General features: G+C 41.0%; 1 protein-coding gene across 2 annotated transcripts in view; it reads right to left on the reverse strand.

Moving 5' to 3' along the window:
• Positions 1-23371, reverse strand: part of KALRN (kalirin RhoGEF kinase) — a 963226-nt gene that overhangs the window by 181244 nt on the left and 758611 nt on the right. The window contains exon 35 of one of the 2 annotated variants that reach the window (XM_072616710.1): positions 22902-23148. In XM_072616710.1, the coding sequence (XP_072472811.1) occupies positions 22902-23148 (247 nt within the window). Of the gene's footprint in view, positions 1-22901; positions 23149-23371 lie in introns of those variants that run through there. The other variant, XM_072616706.1, reaches the window with a different exon arrangement.

Raw genomic sequence — 23371 nt, forward strand, 5'->3', positions numbered from 1 at the left:
GCCATTACTGTAGAGAAGAGTGGTGATTGAGAAGGTTGCTCCCTTTTAGTATTTCCCTATAAATTTTAAAAGATTAATCTGAACACTTCTCAAGGACATCTTTGAGAAAGAAAAAAGTAGGCTTTCACAAATGATGCTCTATACAGACCATATCCAGTCAGACGATTGGCTGAAAAATGCAGAAAATATTGTGATTTCTTCTTGTTGACTCTTGAGCATTTGATAGAGCAAAATGCCAACTCCAAAAGCTCTCCTTTTATAAGGTATTTCCCTCACATATGTCAAAATCATTCAAGACTCCTTGAAAGATACAACTTTACTTGACCACTCTCTGATCATTAATAAAAGTGAGAAGAATAGAACTAGCATTGGAATAGATCTCAGTCATCCAATCCAACACCCCTCATTTTATAAAAGAAGAAATTGAGACTCAGAAGGGATAAATGACTTGTCTAAGATCGTAAGTAAACATCAGAACTGGAATTTGAACCCAACATCCATGACTCAAGAGCCAATGCACTTTCTAGTATATCATGTTGCCTCCAAGCTAGCAAGAAGTATAGCATGGAGACAGATGTTCAACAAAGGTGTTTGCCACTGTCATGAAGGATGTTCGGTGCAGTATAGAAATGGAAGGATTTCCTACAGATCATGAAGTCTCCCAGATACTCCCCTTTGATGATGATCTTGTGCAGACTACATTAAGGCCCAGAATATGCAAAGCCTATTAAATAAAATCCATAATCATTCTAAAGAGTTTAGTCTCCCCAAATACATCAGAAAAACCAAATGGATGAAGAATACTTATTAGCTGGACTATGATACGCAATTGTACAGGCGAACCAAAGAACTAATTCATTGGTGCATGTATCTTGGGTAAAAAGTGCACATGGACAGCAAACTGGGCCTCTAATTAAGTAGGAGGAAAGGTATTTACTGTTATCACCTTTGGGAAGTTGTGCAATGCTTTTAATTGACCCCAAGCTTCTCTCTTCAGCAAAGGCCCATTATTATAACACCAATATTATTCTGACAAAGCTATATAGATATGAATTATTGGATCTAATTGTTTTGGAAGAATTAAGGTTAAAGGTCACACCAAAGGCAATGCAGTGACGCCCAGTGAGGGTAAAAAGGCTTCATACAACCCATTAGCAAAGAATTAGACACCAGAAGTGGCACTAAAGATGTATCATCAAAGGGATGTATGATTAGAAAAGGAGTTCCAGACGTAGTAAAAGCTAGGAATAGCAGACTGTTAGAGTCAAAGAATCAGAAGAAAGATTCTTAACCTCATTTACGTCATGGACCTGTATGGCAGTCTAATGAAACCTATTTTTTCCAAATGCATAAAATAAAATCCATAGGATTACAAAAGAAAAATATTGAGCTCAGGGTGTAATTTCTTTCCTCATCCAAGTTCAGATACCTTGGGGGAGGCAGAGTCTTTGGACACCAGATTAATAATTTCTTATCTAGTGAAAGCATGCTGGTTGGACCTCCTGTGGAAGATTAACGGGAAGACATAGGCTGAAGGACATACCTTTACTGATGAGATCACAGATAGATTGAAGTATTCACCCAAGTATTTTACAACATTGTGGTACCCATTGCCATATTGATAAAAAAAGCTTACTTTCAGTGGATACCAGTAGCCCAAACTACTTATAAACAACTACAAACAGCTCTTATTTCACTTGTAGCCAGGACAACTTCTCACCAAAAGCACCTGCTCGGTCATCAGAGTCATTTTCTCACAATGCCAGGGCACAAACAACCTTGGTACTTTATCAGTAGTGGCTAAAAACAGCTGAACAAAATTACAAAATTATAATTTTTGGGATTGGAAGCTACTGGGCATCACTGATGACGTCTGTTAAAGGGCATATAACACTCTATTCTGATGTCAGTGGACCACCAACACTTGGAGTATTTCCTATCCACACCTTCCCACCCAGCTGGAAATTGGTGCTCCACCCTTGGGGTTCTTGGCGCTTTATCTGGCTAGGGGCCAGTCTTCCACTCCACTCCCCCACTGCTGCCTCCTCAACATGCCTCAGGGACCTCTCTCCTCTCACCCCCCCCAAGCCCACCACTTTTCCAGCTCCCTTTTCTTACATTGTCTTCTACCATTAGAATACAAATTCCTTGCAGTCAGGGACTGTCTTGTTTGCTTGTATTTGTAACCTCAGTACTTGCTACAATGCCTGGGATATAGTAAGTACTTAATAAATGCTTTTTCTGTCTCTAATATCTATCTATCTGTCTGTCTATTTATCTATCTGTCTATCTCTGTGAAATACTTGAAACCTCATGAGAACTTAAATTTTTTTTTCCTTTCCTTGTTTCTCATTCACCTATCAACTAGTGTCTCACAGTAGGAAGGAAAATGACCCATCTCTCAAAGACAAAATACCTGCCGAAAATAAGACAGAAGCTTTTCTTGAATTTATACTACTCTGCTGGCACTATTTTCTAAGGATAGAAAATTGGGAGCAAGCTCAACTGGCAAAACATCAGGTTGGAAGTAACCAGAGCTTTCATTAGGAATGATTTCTCTTATTTTGATGCATGCCATGTGTCAGGTTCTGGAAAGGCACAAGTCACAGTCTCACAAGAACACATACATCTGTGAATACCATCACACATCATAATAAGGCATAATAGGAGGAAAATCAAGACTGTACCTCCCAGACTCAAGGGTTTACTGCCATGTCTACTGAACTGTTCATTGATTCTGCTGAGCCCATTTTCAGCAACACTATCCCCCTCTCTACTATTTGCCATCCTTAAATTGGCCATCAGAAATACCTGTGCCACAAGCAGGAACCTTGTTCCCCCTTCTCTTCTCATAAATAGCTGATCCCTGGAATCTGTCTGAAGATAGTTTTAAGTGGGAAACTCCTCTTCTACCATTGGATATCTCACACTTTGGAGAAGAACCTGGAGGACCCTATTTGGAGCTGAATCTAAGTAGGTGTTCCCCTTTATCTCCCCTATCACAAACCCCATGAGATACCTTGAGGGTTCCCGTGAGATTTGGTACCAACTGGGACAATCTACCACCACCTCCCTCCTGGTTTTGCTATACTACTCTTCCATCCTTTTTACCAGTGTATTGCTTCTTTTCCCCTCTTGTCTTAACCCTAATAATCTCCACCTGTATCTCTTCCTTTATCTCTATAAACCCTGTATCTCCACCCCTGAAATAAGAAGTCCAGAATTCCCATTCATCTCTAATCCTTAGGCCCACTCTCTCTTCCCCCAAAGTGACCAGCTACTGTCCACCATGATCCTTTCCCTGTTGGGTAGTCATCCCATGTATCCTGAGGACTCCTGGGTTTTGTCATCTGCCCTTTAGCTAAAACTCTTAGAATGCTTGCACTGTACATGCACACACTCACACACACACACACACATGTGTGTGTGTATGATCTCCCCCAACTAGAGGGTGGGCTGCTTGAGAGCACGGATCATCTTCTTTCCACCCGAATCTTCTGTGCCTAACATAGTGCTTGGCACATAGTAAGCATTTAATAAGTGTTTTTTCATTCATTCATCCATTCATTCATTCATTCATTCATTCATTCATTCATTTCTTACATTCAAATGGCAAACTCAGACTATGCATAATATAACATACGCTTTTAAAAAAACTTCCCAGCACTATCTTTCCCCTGTTATAATGATGATGAAGATCAATAGATTCAATTTTGTCAGTCACTTCCAACACATATTTCTGGGACACTCCCAAATCTGATGGACTATGAGCGACAAGGACCCAAGTAACATGACTTTCAGGTTAAGCAGGGGTTCTTATTTGAACAGAAGATGCATGCCTATATACATGCACATGTAATGCACATATATGTATGTACATATGTATATATTATATATACTACATAGTATGTATACAGACATACATATATAATATATGCCCACTTCCAAATATATATACCATTCAAAGGTATTCCATATATGGCATTCCCCAAAGGGCATTATTCCATCTAGCAGTCCCTGCCTCCTGTCAGCCCTACATCCAACAGGACACTGAGGACTTCAGAAAGTTCTGTAACAATAAAATGTGGACCAAAATCTCAGTTCATAATACTGGACATAGCCTGTCAGCAGCCACTGATGACACCCCCTTACCCCAAGGTCTCTGGACAAGCATGCCCCTTGATTTCATCACAACCCTCCCTGTCCTCTGAAGAAATACCATGCCCTGGATAGCTATTAATATAGTTATGTAATATTTATCCTCTGTGAAATTTGTTCAGCACCTTAGAGCTCACACAACTGTTCTGCAAACAGATGATAAGAATGTACTATGTGCCAGGCACCATGCTAGGCACTGAAAATACAAAGGTGGAACAATCTGATAGGATTGGAAGAACATGTATACAAGGAAGTATAAGTTCTTAATAAAAGGATTTGTTCTGTGAAGTTTGGATTCAGTCAAAGGGCTGCACTTGAAGACCTAGAGGGCTACATGTGGCCTCAAGGTTGCAGGTTTCCCACCCCTGGATAAGATATAATAGAATGGGGGCCAAGGCACAGGTGAGGATGGGAAATATTTTAGACAAGGAAGACAACCTGTGTGCATGTATAAAGTAAGAGGAGATAACAGTCTAACTAAAACATATAGTATATACAGGGAGTGGGATGAAATAAGACTGGGAAGGTAGTTTGAGGTTGGATTTTGATGCTAAAGAGTTTAGATTTTATCCTGTAAGTTTGAGAACCATTGAAAGTTTTTTATTTAATTTAAACGGTTTGATTGAACCTGTGCATTAGGAACATTAAGTTGGCAACTGTGGGAAGGATGACTTGGAAAAGAGGCGAGCCTAAAGTCAGGCTCCATTATAACAGTTAGGTGAAAAGTGATCAAGACTTAAGCGTAGGAATGTAGTAGGAATGAAAATGGGGATGGATGTGAGGGGGGTTGTGAGAGAAAGACAGTTTCCAGGCCCGAAACTTGGGTAATGGGGAAGAAATTTGTGAGTTGAAAAGAAGGGTCGGTTTTGATAAGAAGATGGTGAGTTCAGTTTTGGACAGGATGAGTTTATACTGGAAAGCCGTCCAATTGGATCGTGCCTTTCTACTATCTCACCACTCCAGCAACAATCATCTGAACTGAGGATTGCATTTTATATCCCATTTCAGAAGGTCCAACTGACATACCTATTAAACCATCTACTGCAAACAAATGTGCTGCTTGGAGGTTAAATCAAAACTTGCATTAGAAGTTCTTAATTGTTTTTATGTCATGGATCCCATTGATAGTCTGATGGTCTAGGGATACCTTCTTAGAATGTTTCTAAATGCATAAAGTAAAAAAGGGGGATTACAAAGGAATCCAATTATACTGAAATATAAAATTATGTGAGACTGTCAAAATAATGACAATAAAAAAATCAAGTTCCCAGCTCCCAAGATAAGACCCCATCCTCTGCCTCATTTTCAATGCTCTCTCAATGTCCCAAGATTTGGATAAAGCCTATACACAAATAGCTATGATACAAGTAAGGATGACATTAAATGGATATAAGAGGTCGAACAAAAAGAAGAAAGACTGGGGAGGAAGGGTTCAGTTTGGACCATGAGGGAAGTAGTATTTCAGCTGCATTTTGAAAGAAGGGTAGAGATAGCAAAGAGTTTGTTTCAGGCCCACCCCACATAACTGGCTGCATTATGGATATTGATAGCACACTTAAGTTACTTGTGTGCAAGAGTGTATCTATTAGATATGTGCATCTTCAACTTTCACCATCTAGTGGCACTGACCAGAATTGTAAGCATAGTGCCTTGGAAGAATTTTTCATTTTTTGTTGTATCTGAATCTTCGTGACCCCAAGTGATAATGAAGTTCTTTGCGACTGTTGGAAGAAACTACTTTAACGAGCAGCAAGAAATATTGAGGCTGGGTTTTCTTTTCAAAGATAATGAAGTGGTTTGCCATTTCCTTCTCTAACTCATTTTACAGATGAGGAAACTGAGGCAAAGAAAGTTAAGTCAAGTCACTTCAGTGACTTTAGCCCAAGGTCACACAGCTGGAAAGTGTCTGAGGCCAGATTTGAATTCAGAAAGATATATGTTCTTGACTGCAGGCCTGAAACTCTATCCACTGCTCCACGTAGCTGTCTCCCCCATCCCTGGGGGTAGGGGGGAATTAATGAGCCTCTAGACTAGGCTTGTAAATGCATATACCTTGTAAATGCAATCCCATTGCAATAAATAACCAAACCGTCACAGAACCCACCATCCTCTAAGTACGTTTTGTATTATATTTTCTCAAGTTATTACTTTGCAATAACTCAAATTCCTCCTCACACATCCTTGAAAAATATTTCCATAGCTAGGCTGTAGTCTAATTTTTCCTCTACCATCTCCATGCCCCAGGGAAAAAAAAGCACTGCTGACCACTATGTGGTCTAGGCTAGATCCCAAGCTGGGAAATGAATACAGGTTGAAAGACGGCATTTCAGAGGCTGCCTTCATAGAACAGATACAGTATCATTTCCATATTCCAAAGGGTTAGATAGGCCAAGTTGGCAGCAGAGGTGGTTTTAGGAGTCCTAAATAAAGCAGGGGACTGATCTGGTCTTAGCGCAGGAGGAGATGAGCTATTTGTCGCAGTAATAGATGAATGCATCTGGAGTTTCTAAAAACAAACCAGTCCAGGTTTTCTCCATTTCCAAAAATGTTTACCTCTAAGTAGGTCAAAGTTTTCCCAAAGTAGGGCAGGCAGAGAAAAGTGACACCCTATCGCTTTGGCACACTAAAGAATCCAGGAAGACTCAAGGAGAGAAGGGAAAAGAAACACCAAATAGTCAGAAGAGATGGCATTCTGAAGCGGATGCCTCTTTTCACCTTGGACAATTCCAGCAGCAAATCAGATTCAATTATTGTCAAATTTCTGATGTGTTAAGTGGAGAGTGGGATTTGCTTCACTGCATAATGGCTGGATCATATGCAGTGATCAATCAAGCAACACACATTTATTAATTGCCTGCTCTGATCTCCTACTTCTTTAGGTATCCATGTGTAAAAATATTCTAATCATCTATTACTACTCAACTCAGTAGTAATAAATTAAATTAAAAGCATAGAGCCTAAAAGGAACCAACTTGTCTCTAGAGGGCAAATTTGCAGATTCAGAGAGTCATTTTATCATATGCTCATAAAGGTAGCTGAGAATTGACTGTAGATCCATACCCAGGAATTCAGTGGTGAATGTAAAAATGCCAAATCCACAAAGAGGCAGAAGTGGAAAAGAATACTGAACCAGAAGTCAGTAGGTCTGGGTTCTGGTGCTGACCTCATGGAACCTGCTTCCCTATTCTGTGCCTTAGTTTCTTCATTTGTCAAATGAGGAGATTGGATAAGGGGATTGCTCAGGTCCTTTGCAGTTTGAACATGCTCTAGTCTCATGGTTCTGTGGATTTGGAGCTCATCTTCTCTGTCTTCTTACTTCTGAGAAAATGTATCAGACACCAGAGAATCCAGATTCCAGAGAAGGAGAGAAGGTCATAGGATATGGAGCTGGATAGGGTCATGGAATTCTCTGTCCTTCCTAAGTCACAGCTTTTTTAGCTAAAAAAATTTTTTTCTTACATCTGACGTCAATATTTCTTGCTGCTGTTTCAGGTGGTTTCTTCCAACATTCCCAAAGGACTTCAGAACCGTATCTAGTAATTTTGATGCTTGGGACAAGCACTGTTAAAGTATCTTCAACCATGTGAAGAGAGGAATCTTGATGATGATCCCATGAGGGAGGCTCTGGGACATTGCCTTGTGGGAAGAGAAAGAGCCCCAGGACTCTTACCCCAAGGGATGATGGGGGAAGACTCCTGTGAAGAAGACTCTGGGATAGCCTGAGGCCACTGCTGGGGAGAAGCAAGTAAGCACTGAGTTACCAAGGAGCTCACCTGGTGTGTGACTGCTAGGGGATTGAGAACACCAGCTGATGCCTTCTTAGTTAACTATTCTTGCTAACTAGTTTATATGCTACTGAAAGAGTGAATGTGAACACACACACACACACACACACACACACACATATATATACATAGTCAAACTATAAATGCAACAAAATTTAAGAGTGTACAATATTGTTAAATAGCTCTCTTAAATGTTTTATACCTTCTATATTTCGGTACTCTAGTTATCCCTCCTTAGTTATGACTCTGAGGGACTATCAGGAACAGCTGTTCACTGCCTTCCACTAATAACTCTGCAGAAGCCTGGAGATAGAAGATCAATGTCTATTTCCCCAGGGATAGCACAAGAAGCTGCTGTTCTATTCATGATTAAAGAATTGGTACCTCTCGTAGTTAAGTGAAGGTCTTTTCCTTCTTCCTGGAGAGAAGCAATCTGGCCCACTTGTTGAGGGAAGTCTTAATTTTTCAGTGTTATTGGCTGGGGCTGAAGGAGAGCAGGGAAGGGAAAGCAATACAATATAGTTCTGTCACAGGCTAAAGAGAATCCAGACCTGGCCTGGGACAGGTCAGTAGGAAAGACTGCTTCATTTCATCAGCTAACCTGTGTGCACAGCCCTCTGTGGGGTAAAAGGAGATGAAGAGCTGGGAGAATTTTTCTACTCATTTGAAAGCTTTATATGTATCAGACTGCAATTTCACTTTGGCTTGAAGTTATAATCAAGTCCAAATGACAGAGTTAGAAGGCAGGGAAGGGAGACAAATCCTGACCAATGTCCACCCCCGATGAGGTAGGATTAGGCTCCTAAAAGCACCACAGACCATGGACTGGGGCCTCTGCCTCATTCCTTTGCTTATTTTCAGTTTTGGACAGACGAGAAGTCCTAAACAGGCAGGGTGCATATTCAATAGGCTAGGCCACTTGGCAGAGTGTCCTAGGCCTCAAGCCACTGCTGTGAAAACACTAAGCAGGCGGGTCACCAGGGCCATTGGACCATTGTACTATAGGAGAGGATAGGGTTTCCAGTCAGCCCTAGCAAAAGGAAGCCTCTTTGGAAAGATATTTTCTGCTGGGCATCACCTCCACTGTGGCTGGAGGTAGCAGTCAATCTTTGCTATGAATTTAAACTCAAGGTTCTGATTTTTATCTCTGAGTCCGTTCACAGGACGTCCCTTATCTCTGGACAATATGGACTACTAGATGCCACTGTGAAGTCGTCTGTTCTTGTGTAATAGAAGTTTGTACCTCAGATGCCAGTGTAGTTAAGGAATGCTGCATGGGTACAGGATGAAGAGTCATGGTTGGACAGCAGTTTATGTGAAAAAAATCTTCGTGCCTTAGTGGACAGTTTATTTTGAACCAACAGTGTGACAAAGCAGCCTCCAAAAACTTATACAGCTCTGCCTTCCACATTGTCATTTTCCCCATTGTGGTTTTAATATATTGCTGGTCAGCTTAGGAAATTATGCGGGAATTTTGGGGGATTTTTGTAAAAACTGCAGATGACATGCAAAGGCCAGCAGATGACACAGAAAAGGTTTAGAAACTCAAAAATGCATAAAATCTATGTATAGTATGGTGTTATTATCAACCCAACATTTACAATAAGGTATTATAAACACTCTATAGAAGAAAAAGTCAGACTTCTCTGATACAGAGGAAGGGCCAAAAAAATTTATGTGGATTTTCCAGATCTCGGGGCTGTACCCCTAACCCTAATGTGATGTGGAAGGGATAACTGCAATAGGAAGAAGAAATGTGATTGATAGTCTTACTGAATTCTGGGCTGGTCAGACCCTATCTGTTGTACTGTGGTCAGTTTTTTTGTGAATAAGATGACTTCGTCTAGTTGAACCTTCAGGAAGCTTTCAGCTCTAAAGCTATGATCTTATGGTTTGTCTGGGATAGCTAAAGGAGAAGAGAATTATTCTTTCTCACTGAATGGTGAAACCCTTAGAAAACAGTGTGAAAGAAAACTTCCTTTGGCTTGTATCTTCTAAGCTAAACCTTTGGTGAGGTCAGGAGATGACTTTCTACATTAAACAGGTTAAATGACTGTTTAGATTTTCAGATGCATACCTTTCAGACTTGAATGATTATAGACTCACAGAACCTCAGTTGAACAAAAGATTAAAGAGAAGGCCTCTGAGAGGAAGGGAGGTGGGGAAAGGGTAGAGAAAGAAATATATGACTACGTACGTTCGTTACAGAATACCGAAATTTGAAGGGCATAAAACATTTAAGAGAGCTATTTAATAATATTTCATACTCTTAAATTTTGTTACATTTATAGTTTGACCATATACATATGTGTGTGTATGTGGACACACACACACACACACACACACACACACACACACACACACATACGCGCGCGTGCACAGAGTTCTGTAGAAACTGGAGCAAGCCAGAGCAAACCCTTGGTTTGGAGGAACAGGTGAGCTAAGACAGGGCTACAATCTGCTTGGTTTGAGAGTTGGAAGTGAGAAACTGGAACAAAGTTTCTTTGGCAAGCCAAGAGACCTATGCCTGGGGTTGGCAAGGGGGGAAGGGTACTAAATTTGAAGTAAAAAGACCTGTGTTTGAAAGCTGGCTCTGTTAACTTCTAGTTATGAGTCCTCAGGCAAGACAGTGAATATTTCAGGGCCTCAGTTTCCTCACCTATAAAATGGGAGATTTGGACCAAATTATCTCTCTCTGTTGCCTGGGCCTGGAATTCTCTCCCACCTCATCTCTGCCTCCTGATTTCTCTGGCTTCTTTCAGGTCCTAGGTAAAATCCCACATTTTGCAAGAAGCCTGTCCCTATCCCTCTTAATGCTAGTGCCTTTCCTCTAAGATTCTCTTTAATTTATACTGTCTAGTTCTGGTTTGCACATAATTGCTTGTGTGCTGTCTTCTTCGTTAGACTTTGAGCTCCTTGACACAGAGACTATTCTCACCAGCCCTTCTTTGTACCACTGGCACTCAGATAGCACCTGGCACATTTATTGTTGTTGTCGAGTCATTTTTTCAGTCATGTCCAACTCTTTGTGACCTCATTTGAGGTTTTCTTGGCAGAGATACTGGAGTGGTTTGCCACTTTTTTCTCTAGCTCATTTGACAGATGAGGAAATTGAGGCAAACAGGGTGAAGTCACTTGTCCAGGGTCTCTAAGACTGGATTTGAACTCTGGAAGATGAGTCTTTTTAACCCCAGACTGGGCACTCTATACATTGTGCCACCTAGTTGTCTTCTGAAACTTTGTTCCAGTTTCTCATTTCCAACTCTCAAACCAAGCAGATTGTGGCCCTGTCCTAGTTAAGTTGGCACTTAACAGAAGATGATTTTGACTACAATCTTATAGTTTAGCATGAGACAGAGTAGAACTGACAATATAATATAAGCTTCTCTGATAGCCAGAAAGCAGAAAGGCTGAACTTTGAGAGCTAAGGGATCTCTAGGGGCAGCTAGGTGGTGCAGTGGATAGAGCACCAGTGCAGGAGTCAGGAGGACCTGAGTTCAAATCTCACCTCAGACACTTGACACTCACTAGCTGTGTGACTTTGGGCAAGTCACTTAACCCCAATTGCCTCATCCTGGGTCATCTCCAGTCATCCTGATGAATATCTGATCACTGGATTCAGATGGCTCTGGAGGAGAAGTGAGGTTGGTGACCTGCACAGCCCTCCCTCACTCAAAACAAAGTCAAGTGCAAATCATGTCATCATTTCTCTGATGGCATGGCCTTCTTCGGCAACGAAGAAGGGATCTCTAAATAAAACATGTCCTAAACTGGACAAAGCTAGACCATGTATACCTTCTTTCTATAGACCTGCTCATCTTCATACAGTGGGGATCTTTATAAAGCACCCACTATACACAGCAGCATTGGTTGCATTGGTGACCACTGGTCTGGAGTGTTGCAGTCAATGGCCCGGTACAGAGGTAGGAATGTAAGAGAAGTTAGAAGGAAGGACAGTGCCCTCTGGACTTTAGGTATCGGCCGAGAAGTGATGGAAAGGCGAGAATCTTTTTCTTTTGCCAGTCAGAACCCACTTTCTTTGCTCAACCACATCAGTCAAGCCACAAGTGTATCAGGAGGAAACAAACATAAGCAGTCCCCAAAGGGGTGGGGGAAAATCCCACAAGAGAAATAAGTTGGTCATTGGAAAGGCTCTCCAACAATTAAAACTGTCCAAAAATGGGCAAAAAGAGCTCACCACTAACTAATTAACTCCCCAAAGCATTCAAGTATAGAATGGATGATCATTTATCAGGAATGTTACGATAGAGGTGATTTCTTGAATTCGGGAGGACACTTGACTAATTGAATTCTGAGACCTTTTCCAACTGGCAAGATTCTATGATTCTTTCTTCAGAAGGAATTGACTCTTCTAGGTACTTGATACATCATATAGATAATTCCTTCCTAAAATAATGTGAGAGGCAACAGAATATTGAATCCTGCATGTAGAAGACCTAGGTTTAAGCTTGAGTTCTACCACTTAATCTCATGTGACCTTAAAAAAGTCACTTATCAATCTCCTCAAACCTTAGTTTTCCCATCTGCAAAATGGAAACAGAGAGCTTTGTCCTATAATGAGTAATGAATTAACAAATCTGAAAGTCCTTAGTAACTTGAAAATGCTACATAACAATAACAAGGGCTAGCATTTACGTATTGCTTTGAGGTTTGTAAAGGGCTTTCTCAGAAAAACCATGAGAAGAGCAAATTTAGAGAATTCAGTCTAAATGTTCACATGGACTATTTGTCCCCAACCTGTGGTAGAGCATTCTGAGCTCGTATTGGTCTGATCAGTTGGACACACTGTGACTTGACTGTAGCACAGTGATGTAATTTTGGTCCTCTTTGAAAACAAAGGAAAACAACCAACCAGCAAAGGGCTTTACACATTATCTCCTTTGAACCTCATGACAACTCTATGAAAAAGGATACTGTCATTATCCCCTTTTTCCAGGTGAAGAAACAGGCTGAGAGGGGTTTAGTAACTTGCTCCTGGGTCACATAACTAGTGAGAGTCTGAGTTAGGATTTGAATTCAGGTCTTCCTGACTCCAAGGCGAGCATTCTATCCTACTGAGCCAACTAGCTGACTATATAAATAAATGTGATCCACTGAGGAATCAGTGATTGATGAGGTCAGAGCCATATATCATAGGTTCATAGTTTCATAGTTCTAGAGTTGGCAGGGCTCTCAGAGGTCACACACTCCAACACTCCCCTCCTAAAGAAGGGTGGGGTTGGCTTGGAAGATTCACTTTTTTTAGTTTCTCCCGTTTGAGCATGATCCTTGGTGTTGCGTGGCCAGACTAGGCTAGTGAGAAGATGGGAGTAGTAGCTTGGAATGGAATAGGTGGGCGAGAGGGAATCCCTAAGATTTTGTTCTGTGAGACTGGGTGGACCATTCCTAACGTTCTCCAATAACACTCTGGGTCAGAGTTGTCAAAATCATGGCCTACGGGCCATATGCAGCCCATGCCATTCCCAAGTAAGGCCTGAACCTCATTAAAATGTAATTGAGAAATATTTAACAAGATGAATAAAAATACAATAACCTAAAAAAACCAACCGAATACACTAACCTTTGGCTTCTTTTGCAAGCCTACATATTTTATGCATTTAAAAACCTTATCCTGGGGAAGGGGTCCATAGGTGTCACCGATCTGCTCTGGGGGCCATGACACCAAAACTGTTAAGAACCTCATACAAGATGATGTCTTTAAAGTCATTCCAACTCTAATGATATATGAATCTTCCTAATTTGATTAAAGATTTGGATTTCTAGACAAATACTTTTAGGTGTTATCCTTGATTCCCCTCTTACTCAATCTACCCACCCCTAATATTTATCCTATCTGTTGTCAAATCCTTTGACAGCATCTCTTGTATATGCTTCCTTCTCACCTCTGATGATGGCCCTGCCCTGATACAGGCCCCTCATCGCTTCATGCCTGGACTATTGCAAAGAAGCTTTCAGCTGGTCTCTCTGCCTCAAGCCTTTCCCCACTGTAGCCCTCCCTCACCAAGTCAACAAACACCAGGGGTTCCCAATTACCTTCAGGATTAAAGAGAAAATCCTCTGTTTGGCATTCAAAGCCCTTTACCACATGGCCCCCTCCTATCTTTCTACTCTTCTCATGCCTTCTATACCCTCCTTCTCTACCCCCAACCTTGAAGCCAGAAATATGGGCTTCCTTACTGTTCCACAAACAAGACCCTCCATTTCCTGATTGTTTCCTGTATCTGAAACTCTCTCATCTTCACCTCCTTGCTTTTCTAGCTTCCTTCAAGCCTCAACTAAAGGTACAATAAGCCTTTTCTGATTCCCCTAATTTCTAGTGCCTTTCCTCTATTGATTTTCTCTAGTTCATCAGATACTTATGTATATATACATACATGCATATATGTATACATACATGAATATATATATACATATATATATGTATATATATATATGTGTTGTTCATATATAGTTGTTTGCAAGTTGGCTCCCCCATCAGGCTGTGAGCTTCTTGAGGAGAAAGACCGTCTTTTTGCTTTTCTTTGTATCACTAGTACTTAGCACAGTGCCTGGCACAGTTAACCCTCAATAAAGACTTGTTGACTTGACTTATTCCTAGTTAAATGGCCTTGCTCCTACCCTGCTCTTCTAGCTTCTTCCTGGTCCTCCTATGGCCAAATCTCATCATTTGTTTTTTTTCTATCTTGGCATTGTCCTCTAGCTTGGATGAGCTTTATCTATTCCTAAACTGCTTCCCTCATCCTGATGTCTTCTGATCTGACAGCTGTTCTACATGTCTCCAATACCTACCCTCTTTCTCAGCTATCCTTTGAGTGGCTATTTGCACCACAAGCCCAACTATATTAAAGTTAATCTATGGATGAAGAAGGAAAAGCACCATGAAAGAATTAAAATATAATGTAAATGCCAGCCATCAATCTCATTGTCCTCATCACTGTCAAGCACTGACAACATTTGATTGGAGCTGACAATTCCAGGTTTTGATTCAATTTCCCACCCACTGATACAACTGAGTCCAGGCTTCTAAGCAAAGCTGCTTTCTCCTTAATTGAACTAAAGGGTTTCTCAATGATTCCTTAGAGAAGGAAGGTTGCAGTGAGATGATCACCTTCTCTCAAGAAGCATCTCTCTCCTCATTTAAAAGACAGATCAAGAAGAAATTAGGGTAAACTACAGCAGGTGTGCCTTAGGTTAGTGAGGGGCACATAGGAGTTTCTTAATAAATACCTGTTGATTGATTGGCACATGAAAAGTAATCATAGAATCATGGAATCTCAAACTTGTAAGGAGTCTTAGAACCCATAACCCCTCCCACCTCCTTTTTACAGATAAGAAAGCTGAGGCCCAGAGAATAAAGTGACTTGTTCTTTGTCATGAACAGAGTCACTAAAAGTTTGAGTAAATGCTACAATAGATGGCAAAGGGTCTAGAGAAAATCAGGAACCACAAATTGTCCAAAAGTAATGTTTCACCGAAGTGGTCTGTGTCTGGTTTCTCCTCAGTCTATCCCTTTGCTGCCTGGTAATTCAGGGGGAAGGATCATGCCTTAATATCTTGGAGCCTAGTGAGGCTCCCCTACCCTTCCTGATTTCAGTGTAGTACTAGGGAAAGAACACTGGCTCTATCCACAGAAGACTGAAGTTCCAATCCTGCCCTAGGCACTAATTCTCTTTTGGACTTGGACAAGTTGATTTTCCACCACAGGCAGGCCTCACTTGCCCCATCTGTAAAATGAAGGTGTCCTTTTAGCTCTGGATGTATGGCCTTGTTTCAATTCTTGCCTTCCATTGAATTGAATTGAAGCCTCAAAACCAATGAACAAAAACCCCACTTTCATTTAGGTACCATCTACTGTGAATAGATGCTCACCACCAAGCCTGCTTCTCTCTCTCCCTCTCTCTCCCTTCCTTTCCTTCCTTCCTTCCTTCCTTCCTTCCTTCCTTCCTTCCTTCCTTCCTTCCTTCCTTCCTTCCTTCCTTCCTTCCTTCCTTCCTTCCTTCCTTCCTTCCTTCCTTCCTTCCTTCCTTCCTTCCTTCCTCCCTCCCTCCCTTCCTTCCTTCCTTCCTTCCTTCCTTCCTTCCTTCCTTCCTCTCTTTCTTTCTTTTTCCCCTCTCTTTCTTTATCTCTCTCCTTCTCTCTTTCTTCCTTTCTCTCTCTCTTCCTTCCTTCCTTCCTTCCTTCCTTCCTTCCTTCCTTCCTTCCTTCCTTCCTTCCTTCCTTCCTCTCTTTCTTTCTTTTTCCCCTCTCTTTCTTTATCTCTCTTCTTCTCTCTTTCTCTCTTTCTTCCTTTCTCTCTCTCTTCCTTCCTTCCTTTCTTTCTTTCCTTCTTTCTTTTCCAATCCCTTCTTAGTTTTCAGGAGACAGATTAAGGGATAAGAATGGAGTGGTCAGCCTTCATCTTTCCTGCAAGCAGAACTCAGTAGTAAGGAAATTAAAGCAATGCGACTTACCATCGCCATCTAGTGGCAAAAAGAGGGAAGTAGGACTCTTGGAATACAAAATTAAGAAACCAAACGTACCACCTCCCCTAACAAAACGGCAATGGACGATTGGTGTGGACAGGCAGGGTTGAAATCAGGGGCTCTTAACCTTTTTTACGTCATGGGTCCTTTTGTCAGTCTGATGAATCACATGGGTTCCTTCTCAGAATAATATTTTTTTTAAAAAAATAATCTAAGAAAATGCTCAATTTCAGTTAGAAGTGAATACTAAAAGCTAGCCTTTATGCAGTGCTTTAAGGTTCGCAGAGTGCTTTACAAATATTATCTTGCTTGATCCTCAGAGCAACCTTGGGAGATAGGTGCCATTATTATCATCTGCATTTTATAGACGAGGAAATCCCCTTCTCATATTATGAGGTACCTCTTCTTCCTTGCTAAGGCTAACTTTTGCACATGCAAAAATGATCCACTTCCATACTATCTTCTCCAGTGGACTGCCCCTTTCATCAACTCATTCATCTCCAATCTTTCCTTATCTACGAACTGCCTATAAAAATACCTGTGTCTTCTCCAGAGGATTGCTTCCTCTATCATCTCTACTTTCTCTCTCATTCATTGCTCCCTATCTACTGGCTACTTCAGTACTACCTACCAAAAAAGCCATCCTTAAATGTCCATTCTCAAAAACACCTGATGATCCATCCCTGCTATTTCTGCTGTCTTTTGTAGCTTAACTCTTTAAGGACGCTGAATACATTCAATGACTTTAATTCACTTCTCTCAGTCTTTTTAACTTTCTATGGATTCTGATCTCATCATTTGAACTGCTCTCACCAAAGTTAGCAGTGAACTCTTAATTGCCAGCTTTAATGGCTTTTTCTTACTCTTCATTCGTCTTCATTTTTCTGTAACCTTGACACTATCTAACCCTCTCTTCTTGAAACTGTTTTCTCTAGCTCTCAGGACACTATTCTCCTGGTTCTCCTCCTATCTCCTTACACCTGAGACTTGAAATAATCTCCTAGTTGATTGGCCTGCCACAAATTAAACCACTTCAGTTCATCTTCCATTGGACCACTAAAGTGATTTTCCAAAAAGGCAGGTCCTACCATGTCACTCACTTACTCAGTAAACTCCAGTGGTTCCCTATAACCTGCCCACGTCCCACCCATCCTCCTTCCAGTATTCTTATACCTCACCACATGCTCTTGGATTCAATGAGATGGCCTCCTTTTGATTCCTCAAATAAGACACTCTATTTCCTGGCTTCAGGTATATTGGCTGTCCCCCATGCATGGAATGCTCTCCCTCTTCATCTCCATATCCTGACTTCCCTGGCTTTTCAAAAATCCTATCTACAGGTAATCTTTCCTGATTCCTCTTAATTTTAGTGCCTTCCCTCTGTTGACCATTTCTCATTTATCCTGAATATAGCTCATTTGTCCATATTTATTTTCTTGTTGTCTCCCCCATTAGAATGGGACCTCCTTGAGAGGCACTGTCTTTTACCTTACTTTGTATTCCCAGCACTTAACATGATGCCCAGTACATAGAGTACTCTTATTAGGGATTTAGAACAGTTTTTCATAGGATTATTAATTGCCTTGATTTTTTTCCTCTGAAAACTGCCTGTTCATATCATTTTATCATTTATCAATTGGGGAATGGCTCTTATTTTATAAATTTTGCTCAATTCCCTACATGTTTGATAACTGAGACCTTTATCAAAGAAATTTGATACGAAGATTTACCCCCATTTTCCTATTTTTTCTTCTAATTTTGCCTGCATTGGTTTTGTTTGAGCAAATCCTTTTTGATTTTATGTAATCAAAACAATCCATTTTACCACCTGAGAACCTCTCTTTCTCTTATTTTCTCATGGACTCTTCCTCTATCCATATGTTTGATAGGTAATTTCTTCCATGCTCTTCTAATTTACTTATGATATCACCTTTTAGGTCTAAATTATGTACCCATTTTAAGCTTATCTTGGTATATGGTGTGAGATAGTGGATTATGCCTAGTTTCTGCCAGACTACTTTCCAGTTTTCCAGTAGTTTTTTTTTTCCATCAGATATTGAATTCTTGCCCCTGTAGATGGAATCTTTGGGTTTATCATACTCTAGATTAGAGTACTCATTTACTTCTATATATTATGGATTTAATCCATTCCACTGACCAATCACTTTACTTCTTATCCAGTCCCAAACTGTTTTCATGATTACCTCTCCATAATATAGTTTAAAATCTGGTACTGCTAGACACCCTTCCTTCACATTAAAAAAAAAATTGATTCCCTTATTATCCCTGACATTTTGTTCCTCATAGAAGGTGCTTAATAATGGTGCTGCCTCAGTCAAACTGAGACCCGGCAAAGACCTTAGCTTAAAATGGCTCCCACTATATCCAGGACCATCTTCAGTTGTCTTGATGTATATCTTGCCACTGGACCCAGATGACTCCAGAGGACAAAGTAAGGCTGATGACTTTGCACAGCCCTGCCTCACTTAAATCTAATTCACTTTCATATCATGACATCTTCTTCCTGATGTCATAGTCCTTTTCAAGAACAAAGGACAAAAAATGACAATTGACTGAGAGTGAGAGGGATTAAGTGGTTAAGCCCAGGATAATGTAGCTACTATCTGTGTCTGGATTTGAACTCAGGTCTTCCTGACACTAGGTTCAGTGCTACATCTATTGTATCATCTAGCTCTGAAAAAAATGATCCATTTTTTTTCTCACCTAAGTTTATGGATCCTCTGAAAATATCTAGCCACCCATTGTGGGTCTGTGGAACCTAAGTTAAGAAGCCCTGATTTAAAGGATTCTTCACCTGGTAGAGTTGTAGGAAAAATATTGGGTTTGTAATCTGGGGATCTGGACTTGACTCTCTTAGAGGGAGGAAGCTATCCACTGGCACAACACACTTCAGCTCATCTTCCATTTGGCCACCAAAGTGATTTTCCAAAAAGGCAGATCCTACCATGTCACTCACTTACTCAATAAACTCCAGTGGTTCCCTATTACCTGTCCCACGTCCCACCCATCCTCCTTCCAGTATTCTTATAACTCACCACATCCTCTTGTATTCAATGAGACTGGCCTTCTGATTCCTCAAATAAGACTAGCTGTGGGACCCTAGGCAAGTCACTTAACCTGTCTGCTTGTTTCCTCATCTGTAAAACTGGGATAATAATAGTAACTACCTCCCAGGGTTCTTGTTCGGATCAAGTGAGGTAATTATTGTATAGTACTTAGTAGGAGCTTAATAAATGCTTGTTTCCTCTCTTCCATTCCAGAGTGAGCCCTACCCTCCTTCTCTTCTCCCCCCACTTCCAGGAGTTATTTTTCTGGAACTTAGCTTCTTAATTCATAAGACAAGGGTGACAGACTATATGATATCTAAGTCTTTCTAGTTTTAAGGTCTATGATCCCAGTGACACCAAGGATGTTCCTGGTGACTCTTGAAATGCAAATAACGTGTGTGTGTGTGTGTGTGTGTGTGTGTACACCCAGAATATGTGTGTGTATGTGTGTGAACGTGTGTGTACATGTGTATAAGTGTATGTATGTATATATGTATGTGCGCGCACACCCAGAATACATGTGCATATGTGTATATGTGCATGTATGTACACATGTATATAGGTGCATGTGTGGTGTGTATGCATGTGTGCATGTGCATGTGTCATGCATATGTGTGCATATGTGTACATGTGTTTACATGTGTATGTGTGCACGTGTGCATGTGTGCACATGTGTGTATGTGTGTATATGTGCACATATGTGTGTGTATGTATGTGTGCGTGTATGTGTGAAGGAGCTCACCTCTTAGATCTAAATTTTTTAGTGGACTATAAGCATAGTTTTCAACATGTTCCAGAAGTTTCTATTGACTCTATTGGGTCCCTGCCTCTGCCCATGAACCTTGGGCTCTCCAAAGGCAGTACCATTATCTCCTCCATCACATCACATCTCCTATAATAATGATAACAAACACAAATCACTCACGTTTATGTAATGATCTTTACTTTACAAAAGCACTTTCCTCATAGAACCCTGTAAGTATGTCCATTGTCCGGGGGCTGTTGCCTTTTCCTCCTCCTTTCTCTGTACAAGTCTACACACCGTGGGCACTGAGTCATTGATTCTTGATGGGTGAGAAAGGGGCTTGTCTAGCTGTGAGGCCATAGAGAGGTTATGGGATCTGAGCTCTTTCCTATATGTATCTCTGGATTCTGAAGCATCAGTACCTGCCTCCTTCAGGCCTCCACTGATTTAACCCATAAAGTGGTGCTAAATCCACCACACTGACTTTCAGGGATAAAAACATGATCACTTTTTAGCTTGGAGTTGAGACTAAATCATAGTCAGAAATTTAGGCAGGGCTTGAATTTAGCCAGAAATTTAGGTAGATCCATTGCATATGTGATTAGACAGTGGTTGAGGGAATTGTCTAGTTTGGGATAGAGTTACCTGGAAAGAGGAGGGTGGGCCTGCTTATGGAGCATATAGTAGGATTCTTAATGAATCCAGCTTTCTTGCTTCTGGTTGTCCTATACTATCACATTGCATATTCATTACAAGGGAAGGGAGCTGAGAGAGTAATCAGTTTCTGGATTTAGAGATTCTTATTCATCTCTCATCATTTCTGGTCTCTTCTGCATATGTATCATCATTAAAGGACTCTTCCCTTACATTCCTGGGGCACTCAAGCAGGGCTGAACTCAAGAATCTTCTTAAGGTACCCCCTCCCTAATTATCCCTGATACTTGGTCTAAACTTTAGTACCCCCTTCTTAACACTTAGAACTTTATTCTTAGTACTTAGAGAAGACAATTTATGAGAAACTTTTGCATATTTCAAAATTATCCCTATCTCCCATTCCTATGATAAGCTAGATGACCCATGTAGCCCACAACTGTAGCCATATGTCACCCTTTGTCCAAGGGAGTATTTCTAAGTCTTTGGTTCCAAGTGACTGAAGCAGATAAGATTCAGAGTAAAAACAGGAGCAGCGAGTCTGGAAGTGACTTTTAAGGAATGGCTACTGCACATATATTAATAAACAGGATGTAGTCTAGAAGGCAGTAGGAGGCAGTGTAAAGGTTCCCTAATTCATTAACTTGCTAAATAAGGAACTTTCCTTTTCTGGTCTCAAATTTCCCCCCAATCTGATCCACTACGGGAGCTTCCTATTACTTCTACAATGAGATATAAATTCTTTTATTTAGAATTTAAAGTCATTTACAACCTTACCTCTATCTATATTTCCAGCTTCACTGGAAATATGGATTTATTTCCCTCTTAGTATTACTCAGTTTAGTCAAACTAGCCTCTTTTCTGTTCCTCACATTTCATTTCCCATCTCCATGCATTTGATTTGCATGATCCCCAAGCCTGAAATGCATACCTTCCTCCTCTCTACCTCCCAGGCTCTCTTCCTTCAAGACACATCTTAAGTGCCCCTTTAAAGCTTCCCTCCCAAACTACCTTGGATTTAATTACTTTGTATTTACTTACATTTATTCTCTTGATAATGTATTCTGCATAAAATCATATATGTATTTATTGTCTTGTCCATTAGAATATATGTTCTTTTGTAAGGAGGTATTGTTTTATTCTTTTTACTTATATCCCTCGTACCCAGCAAGGTGCCTGGCACATAGTAGCTGCTTAGTAAATGGTGATTGAATTACTGATTCACAAAATGACATGGTTAGACTGGTTAACCTGTCTAATCCTCTTAGCCCCAAGTTCTATGACTGTGGCTTTCCCTGATTCATACAACGCAAGAGGTACAGAGAAAAGGAATCAATTAGCACATTGGGCTATGGAAAAGATCCATCATGAGGAACACAGCCCTAAACAAAGAGCCTTCCAAGGACATATAAATATGTCTTAGAGTCTCCCTGGATGAAGCTAGGAGGAGAGTGAAAAGGAATTGCTTCCATCCCTTTTTCTACCCCTACGTGGCTAAGAGTTCTATAGTTTGTCCTTGTCTATGGGACAAATCCTTGGGACGCAAGGGTGGGGAAATGAGCAAACTTGGCTTATGTGTGAGCTGTGACCAAGGACAGATGTTGTACCTTCGTCATTCAGAACTTCAGGACATTTGAAAAGGACTTTAGAGAAAACTAAGTTTGATCTCATTTTTCAGATGAGAAAACAGAGTTCCAGGGAGACTCACTTAAAGTCACACACAAGTCAGGAGCATAGAGACAGATTGACTCCCAGTCCAGGGTTCACTACCCCTATGTTTTGAGGCCTCCTATGCCACTTCCTTCATAATCTGAGCCTGGAAAAGGAGAAACTCATTGGACTTAAAATGTAATAGATTTCTAGTTTTAGAGGCAGCTCCTTTCCCCTGAGTTCTGAATCTGAGACCAGGCCACACAAGTACAGCAGTCCTCATTTTTCCTCTTGGTCTTTCTCTAATTCCTTCTCCTCATCCCCTGTCCCCAACTTTTGCTCGACTCCCAATTCTCCCTACCTTTCACCAAGGGGAAGAAGCAGTCCATCTCCACGCTACTCCGGGAATGGGATATGCAGAGTGCACTGCTGGGGACCAGACCCTCCTGCGGAGGACTTCGTTCAGTGGTTCGGACTAGACACCAGCCAGGTCGCTCACTGGGTCTCTCCAATAGCTCCACCGTCTGTCCCACCTGAATGGTCAGTTCGCTGCTATGGCCAGCATTGAAGTCCTGGAGCACCACAGTCAGCTCACATCCTCCAGAGAGCTGTGAGTGGGATATGGGGAGGGAAAGGGGGTCAGGAGAGGAAAGGAGGGGAGAGGAAAGACAAGAATAGAGGGGAAAGTGAGAAGGTGGAGAAAGAAGAAGGGTAATGAGGTAGAGGATGTGTGAAGGCGAAGAAAAGAAAAGATAGGATGCAGAAGGTAGGGTTAGGGAGGATGGTGAAGGGGATTCAGTGAGAAAAAAATATGTCAGAGAGAAAGGGAAA

This window comes from Notamacropus eugenii, chromosome 5, assembly GCF_028372415.1.
Source record: "Notamacropus eugenii isolate mMacEug1 chromosome 5, mMacEug1.pri_v2, whole genome shotgun sequence".
Lineage (NCBI taxonomy): Eukaryota > Metazoa > Chordata > Mammalia > Diprotodontia > Macropodidae > Notamacropus > Notamacropus eugenii.